This window comes from Squalius cephalus (genome assembly GCF_949319135.1).
Source record: "Squalius cephalus genome assembly, chromosome: 16".
Lineage (NCBI taxonomy): Eukaryota > Metazoa > Chordata > Actinopteri > Cypriniformes > Leuciscidae > Squalius > Squalius cephalus.
The window spans coordinates 24,915,392-24,925,716 of NC_137137.1; the positions used below are offsets into that span (position 1 = coordinate 24,915,392).

Sequence of the window (10,325 nt, forward strand, 5' to 3'; positions counted from 1 at the left end):
AATAAATAATACTTAAATAACACTGCACAAAACATAATTTCTTTCTTTTGAATTATAGAAATTATGATGATGCTTTTTTGTCTTTTTACACAAAAAAGAAAAGGCAGCTCATTCTATGGAAAAGAGCTTTGTGAACATTCTTCAAAATTTCTTCTTTGTGCTCCCAGAAAAAAGGAACAGCATAAAATTAGGAATGAGTGAGTAAATAATTGTCACTTGTGGCTGAACTACCTAGGGGTGCGTTTAGCCAACTTATGGTCGCAAGTGCCGTCATTATCAACATAGTTCAAAGAGTTGGTGTTTCCCGAAACTATAGTTCCAATGAATATTCCCAAAGAGTATTGCAATGTTGTGTGGTTGAAACGAAGCTTTTGACCTGTGGTTAGAAGCGTAGTTTCTTGTTTTTATGACATGTGAACTTAATCCTTATCTGGAGCGAAATAAGCAAGCTGACATTCAGTACAATTTATATCTTTCATTTCTAAAATATAAAAATTTAATTTGCATCTTATTGGCCTGGTTCCACAGACAGGGCTTAGATTAAGCCAAGACTAGGCCTTAGTTCAATTAGGACATTTAAGTAGCTTTTATAAACTCAAACAGATCAACATAAAGACGTATAAGTTCTAAAAGAAGTTATTACTCCAGTAATTTGCAACAATACGGTTATGGGAAACAGTCATGACTAGCTAGTTGATTTCTTTAATAATGTATCGTACTATAAAGCGAGTTTCGTCGTTATTCGGGAAGCACCACCCAGAACGGTATTCTATCATCAGTTGCAGACTCTGGAGCTCCAAGCAGAAACAGCAACACCACAGAGGACTAGAGCCCAGGCCAAGCTTTCTGTCTGAACGGTCCAAGAAAGCTGTAGAGCCATCTGGCACAGGCTCACACACACTGGTAGAGTGAGTGGCAGCCACAAAAACACATGGGGGTCTCCACCCACTCACCAAACACACCCATATATACATGCAACAAACCAAATATCAACATTCACCAAACACCTCAAAATACACACTGATCTTGAGCCAACATTTCCACTCACGCACATAATCTCTCAAAGAATGCTAATTACAAAAATCACTTTTCGCCAAACACACTTACTTGCACACACAAGCCAAGCGCCATATTTACTCATACACCTATGAAACCCTTAAGCACACAAAAAGCAAACTCCAAAAACCCACATTCACCAAACAAACTTGCCAAACACTCTTACTAGCGCACAGATCAGAAGCCAAATACCCACATTCGCACACACCACAGAGAGGGACTGTACAAACAAAGCCTTTCCAGGGATTTAATGACCTGAAATGCACAAAGTATTGAGCGTGTGCATGTGTAATGAACTTCACTCTTACTTGTTCTCATTACTGGCATCATATCGGGGCATGGGATCCATGTCATTACCGTTCACGTCATAACTGGCCTCATTATCCTACAAACAGATCAAAAGCAACAAAAAGACACATGAGAACATATTCAAATGTGGATTTGTCCATCCATTATGTTCATGCACCAGTTAGGACACACAAAACATGCTAATATTGAAAAAAAAAAAAAAAAAAAAACATAATTTTTGTGTGTCCTTTATAGAGTAAAGAGGACATGTGCTTCTAGGACAGAGCTTATATAAACACAAAAACAACAGTCATAATACAAACAGACTCAATTGTTTTCCATCAATGGGGAAAAATCCAATAGTTCAGAGGAGCCGAGAGAAACATTAATAAAACAAAATGAATGTGATTTAAAAAAAAATGAATGTGTATCAGTAAAAATATCTCTATGAAATTAAAATGGATTGTTTATGTCAAAACCGTAACCAAGGCGTTCACACAGAACATATTTTCAAAATTGACTTAAAAATGCTATTAACAATCCCTACAAGCAAAACAATTTTTATTTCCAAGATTATATTCTAACTGGCTGAATTAAACACATATGTAATGAGGTCATGTGACAACAATTTAGAATGTTTTTATATGTATTATTTTCACTTTCAACTGTTACTATTAGGAAACAATAGCAACCACTATTCAGTATGCAGAGTATGCAATATGCAAGAACTCCATGCAGAACAGCCGTACATACACAGAGATACACTTACATAGTTCTGAATGAGATCTGGGTGGTTCCTCTCGATGCCGTCATCCAGAATGGTAACCACCACATCCTTCCCCGTGTAGCCTCTCTTCCACGCGCCCACGATATTCATGTCAGACTGACAGTTATGGATGTTATCATTACAGTGCTGCATAGACACAGAAAAATGAGGACGTGAAATGTTTAATTAGGTGAGGAGTTGCATAGTGTATGCTTACACTAATGTTTGAAAGTTTGGGGTGAGTAAGAAATGAATACTTTTATTCAGCAAGGATGCATCAAAGGTAACAGTAAAGACATTTATAATGTTACAAAAGATTTCTATATCAAGTAAATGCTGTTCTTTTGAAAGCATCCTGACAAAAAATGCATCACGGATTCCAAAAAAAAAAAAAATTTAAGCAGCACAACTGTTTACAATATTGATAATAATAAGAAAATGTTTGTTGAGCACTAAATCAGCATATTAGAATGATTTCTGAAGGATCATGTGACACTGAAGATTGGAGTAATGATGCTGAAAATCACAGGAATAAATTACATTTTAAAATATACTCAAATAGATAAGTATTTTTGATCAAATAAATGCAGCCTTGGTAAGCATAAGAACATTTAGAATAAAGATTAAAACCTCAAACTTCTTGAATTAGAGTATAGAAAGTGTTTTTGGAGGATTGCCTTAATTTAGTGCTAGCGTTTGCAAATGTAAATTAAGTATGAGGCTTTTCAATATTATTATAGATTTTTTTTTAAAAGCACAGGGTGGATTCAAACCCATGTGTTTGAAGCACGCATGCTAAATACAATGTCACAGCCGGAATAAAATCCAGGCTATTTTTGGAAAATCAAGCATGTGGTTACCAAGCATGTGGTAAAAAGCAAACATTATTTTTAAAACGTATCTTTGTAAATTACTGCATCTTTTCCTTGCGTATCTCAGACACTGTAATTACATGCGTCACATGGAACCAAATGTAAACTTTCATTGGGCCTAGAGTTGGAATTAGACCCCATACTGGAAAGTCAAATTTATTTGCTCCCAAAGTACAACTTGCGGGTCAACAAGAGAAACCTGAGCCAAATGGATGCATTCAGGTCAAAGTATTAATGTTATCTGAGCCATATTAACCATTGACAGAGCTGTAACAAACCCATTAGAGAACAAACGCTTAGTTCACTCTCGCCGTTTCGGTCTAAGCTATAAATACGTTCGTAGACAGAAAGTGATGACAACAGATGCAATGTGTGCTACGCATCAAGGTTTCGGTAGCAGCCAAAGTGCAACCTTTGGTACATTCTGGTAAATCTAAATGGCTGTTTATCATGCAAAATGTTTATGTTTATGTGCAAACCACTGACTCTCGTGAGCTGAGGAACATGACAGCTAATAAAGGGTTAGTTCACCCAAAAATTCTGTCATTAATTACTCACCCTCATGTTGTTCCAAACCAGTAAGACTTTCGTTTATCTTCGGAACCCAAATGAAGATGTTTTTGAGCTTTCTGTCCCTCCATGGACCGCTATGCAACTACCTTTTGGTCGCTTTAGTTAAAAATTTCTGAAGAGACTCTGTAGCTTTATATGATGAACAGATTGAAATTAGTCTTTTAATCACAATTAAACATTGATCAGCTAACATAAACAGAAGCTCAACCGAATCTGCTTGACGCGACGAGAACAAATCTCTTGTGGAAGCTTAAATATGTTGTGTAACATGAAAATTAATCTCATTGGTTCTTGAAGAAGCTCAAACGTGCTGCGTAACACGAGAATGAACCTCATTGGTTCTTGAAGAAGCTCAAACGTGCTGTGTAACACCAGAATGAACCTCATTGGTTCTTGCGGAAGTTCAAACGTGCTGCGTAACACGAGAATGAACCTCATTGGTTCTTGCGGAAGTTCAAACGTGCTGCGTAACACGAGAACGAACCTCATTGGTTCTTGCGGAAGTTCAAACGTGCTGCGTAACACGAGAACGAACCTCATTGGTTCTCGCACGATAAGCAAACATGCTTAAGCTTCCATTTACCACAACTGATGTGTTTATATGTGAATACAAGCCTAAATGCAATCGGTTTATCATATAAAGCGATCGAGTCTCTTCAGAAATTTTGGACTAAACCACTCAATTCATATGGACTAGTTTTACGAAATGATAGTTGCTTAGCAGTCAACAAAGGGACAGAAAGCTCTCAGATTTCATCAAAAATATCTTCATCTGTGTTCTAAAAAAGAACGAAAGTCTTACGTGTTTGGAACGGCATGATTTTTGGGTGAACTATCCCTTTAAAACAAGAGCCTGTTTATACAATTACCTCACAGAAATTGTCTCAGCTAGAAGTTATGTTAGAGCTTACACTGAAAAGTTCAATGTATCTCTCTGGGTGGTTTTCACATGTAGAAACTCGGCTAATCTGGTGTGACAGGCATCGTTTCCTTTGAACGTTCAAACTGACAAATTAGTTTTAGTTAAAAACACCAAAGGTTTACAACCTGCCATTACGATTTAGCTAAAAGACGTCTTCAGCAACAGAAGATTGGCTTGGTTTGGCCCTTAACTAAACACAACATTGTCTTTAATGAAAGCATTCGCAACACATTTGAATTCTGTAATGGGCAGTATTGCGGACTAGAATATTCAGCGGCAAATAACATAGGACGTGACTTGAATTTATCGGTCAGGATTTTAAGTTAGTCTATGCTTTGACTGGACAATGATATCATAATATAATAGTCTTCATCCCAAAGTTTCAAACTCAAAGAGTTTTACCTTGCTGCTATAAGAAGGAATCATATGTATTGTGAAATAAGCTTCACAAATAAATTGCACAGAATAAAACCCCCTGTCCCTGTGCCTTTTCTTACATCAGCAGAAAAGAAAAGTTGTTTCTAAGGCAAAAAAAAAAAAAAAGTAAATACATTTTAATGAATAACAACATTTTTCCTTTCAGAATGAGATGTGCTTGATGAATCATTCACTGTAAGACCTTGGTTAAGCACTTGACTTGAACAATTCTTTTGCAGTAGACTGGGAAATGATACAAACCATGACAATGATCAAGACTTCGCCAGTGTTTTTCAACCTAACCAATTCACAAGAACGATTTACAACATGTTGAGAATACTCACTATGTACCACATACTACTCCATTTAGCATCATTGAAGTAAATCGAGTTGGACTGGACCATACTGGATTGTAGAGGACCAGGATATGAGGGTTTATAATCTCGCTTTATTCTCCTCTTCACGACCTGCTGTTGCACCCATTCCACCTGAGAAAGAATGAGAAGAAATCCTTTAGGAACTGACAAACACCAACATCTTTTCACAAAATCCCCTCTCAGTAACAGTCTTCTGATTCAGTGAAAGACACTGGAATACAATCATGAGAAACATCCTATATAGTAACAGTGTTGTTGTTGTTTTGCATTGAAGTAATGAGAATTTTTTAGGCAAATAGGCTTACTTATGAAGAAAATGTCACAAAGCAAAAATTCTTAATAATGTAAAGTACCAACATTCTTCACGGATTAAAATCATTTCTTAATTTTTCCTTTCAATATTGAGGTGAAATATGACCTTCTTTTGTTTTTCAAAACCGAATATGTTCAGCTCTGCTGAATAAAAAAAAAAAACTTATTGCAAATAGTTATGAGACACAAATGTGACCCTGGATCACAAAATCAGTCACAAGTAGCACAGGTATATTTGTGGCAATAGCCAAAAATACATTGTATGGGTCAAAATTATCGATTTCTCTTTTCTGCCAAAAATCATTAGGATATTAATTAAAAGATCATGCTCCATGAAGATATTTAGTAAATTTCCTACCGTAAATATATAAAACTTTTATTTTTGTGAGTGAATGCAGCACAATTGCGAACATAAATGGACAATTTTAAAGGCGATTTTCTCAATATTTCGATTTTTTTTTTTGCACCCTCAGATTCTAGATTTCCAAATGGTTGTATCTCAGCCAAATATTGTCCTTTCCTAACAATTAGGTTTATTAATATACAATTAGCTTATTTTTTCATCTTTCAGATGATGTATAAATCTCAATTTCCAAAAATGGACCCATGTGACTGGTTTTGTGGTCCAGGGTCACAAATGGTTGTTGAAATCAGTGATGTCAAACCTAAAGAGACATGTCTTGACACTCCATATTTCAATGAATACACAAATGTGAATGAGATTTGAAATCTACAAGGCAGAATTTTTTTTTTTTTTTTTTTTTTGTCTTTTTGCCATTTTTGGAGACTGGTCCATTCTTGAACCCCTGGTCACAATTCATTTTCATTGTATGGAAAAGAGCAGCATGAACAAACAGCTAGGTATCTCCTTTTGTGTTCCACAAAAGAAAGACAATCAAATGTGTTTTGAACAACAATGTGTTCAAAACAAATTACAATTTACATTTCTGGATAAAACGCAATACAAACCAACAGCGTGAGGTTTGCAATGTGTTAAACCAACTCTCCTTTTCAAGATTATTGATGAATACACTAAGCATTGTTTATGAGTGGAACCATTTAGTCGCTTTGCATTGTTGAGCAACAGTTGTTTGGAATACACTGAGTTCTAGTCATAGATGAGGAAGATCAGGAGTCCATATAGACCATAGAACACACAGGTGTGGGGTTGTCATAGTGACAGCCTGACCTTTGGCTCCATGGAGATGAAGCTGTGTGAGCCTCTGCTGAAAAGCGTCGACCTTTTTATCGTCCGGCTGTGGAAGAAATGGTAGTAGTCCTTCAGATCACCAATCTACAGGAACAACACAAAACTGCCATTTAGTGCATAGCAAATAAAGAAGCATGACATAAAAACTACAATAATTACAAAATATCAGGTAGCAAAGCAAGAACCCAAACACGCTGCTATACTTAGTAACTAAAAAGAGCAAATCGGGGCAGGTACATCTAATATGTAACAATATCGGTATGAATAAAAGGCAAGAGCTACAGCAATATTCACCACAGACATGTTGAAACTGGCTTATGTCATTAATTATTTAGAATGTCATTGACTGAAAGATTGGTTACTCAAGAGGCTGTATCACTTTCCACTGAACAGATTCATTTGACAAGTGTGAAAACACCAGGCAGCCATGACACATTCTCCACAGACTACTGTACTCCATAGGGATACATAAGTCTGCCATAAAAAAAAAAATGAGTCTTGAAGCCAATGATAAGCCTTGCCAGTTTACAGTCAGTCAAATGGGCTTATGAAGCAATTGCTTCAAAATTAACGATGTAGGGCAAACTTCTGAGTTCATAAATAGCATCTTATACTTTCTTTTATTTCACAAACACATAGGCTACAACTGGCTCCAAAGGCAAACTCACATTCCAGGATCCTATAGCAGATTCCCACAGGAGGGCATGATGAGTCTGATGAGTTGCAAAGTTCAGGAGTGTTTAAGCTTTCATAAGTAGTTACTTTGGATGTGACAACCTCGCAGTTGAGGAAGGAACTCTTAGCTGGCACAATAAGCGCTGATGAACGATAAGATAGCACATTGTGAAATCAGAGATTGAACACGGTTGCTGTGAAATCTCTAGATGCATGGCAGATCTGAGATCTGGCATACGGGCTTGTTGCAGTAAAGAGCAAAGTTTAAGACTCCACCATAAACTTGCATTAACCTATTATTTATTTAAATGCACCAGCCATTTTTTTTTTAACCATCAAAGTACTAACTGGATAACGAAACATATTATTAAACTAAATTGTTATGAAGACTTTTTCTTGCTTCCCGGAAAGAAGATGAAGCTGGATTGAGGCCAAGGCATTTTATGCCACATAATGCAGTTCTTGACTTCAACTAAACTTGGCTTGACAAATTAAAAACCAGACCTGACTGTAAACAACTGCATTATGTATACATTTAACTACCAAGTATTTCACTTTATTAAAACATATGAAAGGTTTAAGGTGTAACACTTTCAGCCTTTGTAACATTTTCAGCATGTTACAGTGAATGTTACATGTCATGAATCCTGCTGAAGCTGCATGTCATGCATGGCTTGAGTTCCTAACTTATTGCTTTAAAATACAGAAGTACACCTAAAAATGATTTTTAAAATAGTAGACAGATACAAGATAGTAAATCCAAGCAGTAAAGTTTCAAAAACACCTGTTGTTGTTGGGAGTCAGTCAGTAGAGACCTGTTTGTTCACTGGATTTTACTCTGAAAACTGGGTATTATTGGGCTAAAAACTAGTCTTCATGCACATCCATGAAGATTAAAATCTATAAAACATAAATTCAGCTTTCTCAACTATCACAACACAACATGTAAAACTCTGTGAAACTTGTGTAAAGGCTTCCAGCCTTGACGTGTGAACTTCAATCAAAGCGACAAGACACTTGAACTGATGGGAAACAGCATTGGACAGCAAATACGATGAAATAACACACGTGAGATGCTTCAAAACATATTTGTGCAGGACACACGTACCTGGCCCAGGTTTCTATACCCATATTTATTGGCGATATGCTCTGCTTGCTCAGGTCCGCCGGCTATCCGAACAGCCCAGTGGTTGGTGTAAATCCGAGCTTTGCACGGAGAAGACGAGAAAAAAACCAAGCACAGCGAAACCAAGACGCACGGGAGGCTGTTCAAAACCATCTTTCGCCCTCTCTCTCTCGCCTCGACTCTCCCCAGCACCCCCGGTTCAGGAAAACAACCAAACTTCGTCTCGCCGTTCAGTGGGGATTCTCATAGAAGTGTCGCTTGAGCTCCACATATACTCAACAGAGGCTGAGCGCAGGATTTAAACTGGATACGAGCCTCCGAACGCTTCAGCCTGCAGCGCATCGGCCGCACACACTCCGACGCCACGGAGAGAGAGAGAGAGAGAGAGACAAGAGTCTGTTTGCACTGCTTTGGCTTGATTTGTTCTCTCTAGACAGTGCCGTTACTTCTGCCTTTTTTTTGTAAAGTGGAGATATGGTACTAGCGCCTCCCTCAAATAACTACAGAGAGAGTCGGGAGAGTACGGACAACGAGCCGTGTGGGGTTACCGTGGCTCCGCAGGGTCTTAAAGACACACCGCGTTCCATCAACACAGATCCGGCTGCGACCTCTGTGAAGATGGTGACAGATTATACAGTTTTTGGTTTGTCTGTATATTATGGCCAGAAATGTAGTTTTATGACAAGTATTACATTTATTAGTTTGTTCCAGTCTTCAAATTTGATTGGCCATGGACTGGGGTGCTTAAATTTAATATAACAGCACTGGGTTGTTTCACTATTGATTCACAAATTCTGCGTCCCAATTCAGAGGCTGCATCCTTCGAAGGGCACATTTGACGGCCAATTGCATCACAGAGGCGCGACAAATAGCGCGTAAATCTCAGAGATGTCTAATTGATGTGCGTGTTTACATCTGGAAGACGTAGCCTATTTTTTAGAGTGTTTGCTCATCTGCAATACGTCTCTAGGACGTTTCCTGTCAGACGAAGAATAGAAATCGCCTTCCAACCAAAATTGGGCTGTGTCCCAATTCAAACGCTGCATCCTTCGAAGGACTCAGACTTCAAAGGCCACTTTATTTCTGTATAAAGAGTATAAACTATAAAACCGCATCTTAGTAAGATATAAGACAACATCTGAACCGCTTTAAAGTTTTTTTTTTTTTTTTTTTACATTTAGTCCAATACTTGCATTTAAAAGTGTAATTCGGCAATTTCTCTCAAAAAATATCCTGTCGCCACTGACGCGCAATGAATTCTGGGATAGGCAAGGCTGCGAAAGATCCATCTGTTGTATATCCTTTATTTAACGGGAAACGAAGGACGCATTTTGAGGCCGGATTTGCAAGATGTCTATAAAAGAGCGCTTCATCTGGAAAGCATCTGCTGTACAAACATCTTAAATACATTTAAGTCTTTAAGCGATTTAAAGCGGTTCAAATGTTGACTTATATCTTACTAAGATGCGGTTATATAGTTTATACTCTTTGAATAAAGTGGCCTTTGAAGTCTGAGTCCTTCGAAGGATGCAGCCTTTAAGCGATTTAAGCGATTTCTCTTGCCATTGTGCAGAAAACCTGGAGTAGGAAAACACGGAATGATTACAGAATGCTTTGCTGCTTTTGTTTTCACTTCATTTTGAAAGGCCCATTTGCACTTGGATTTTGAAAGGCCCAAAGGTCCTCTGCAAAGACAATAATTTCTGCAATATAATAGTCATGCATAAAATA

General features: G+C 37.5%; 1 protein-coding gene across 4 annotated transcripts in view; it reads right to left on the reverse strand.

The window, feature by feature from the left end:
- pcsk5b (proprotein convertase subtilisin/kexin type 5b) overlaps positions 1-9,108 on the reverse strand; it is a 74,749-nt gene extending 65,641 nt beyond the window's left edge. For all 4 annotated transcript variants that reach the window (XM_079897138.1, XM_079897137.1, XM_079897140.1 and 1 more), the window contains exons 1-5: positions 8,577-9,108; positions 6,773-6,877; positions 5,239-5,382; positions 2,114-2,257; positions 1,365-1,441 (exon numbers count right to left, since the gene is read on the reverse strand). In XM_079897138.1, coding sequence (XP_079753264.1) covers positions 1,365-1,441; positions 2,114-2,257; positions 5,239-5,382; positions 6,773-6,877; positions 8,577-8,747 — 641 coding nt within the window. In that variant the 5' untranslated portion in view covers positions 8,748-9,108. The remainder of the gene's footprint in view (positions 1-1,364; positions 1,442-2,113; positions 2,258-5,238; positions 5,383-6,772; positions 6,878-8,576) is intronic.
- Between the last annotated feature and the right edge of the window lie 1,217 nt (positions 9,109-10,325).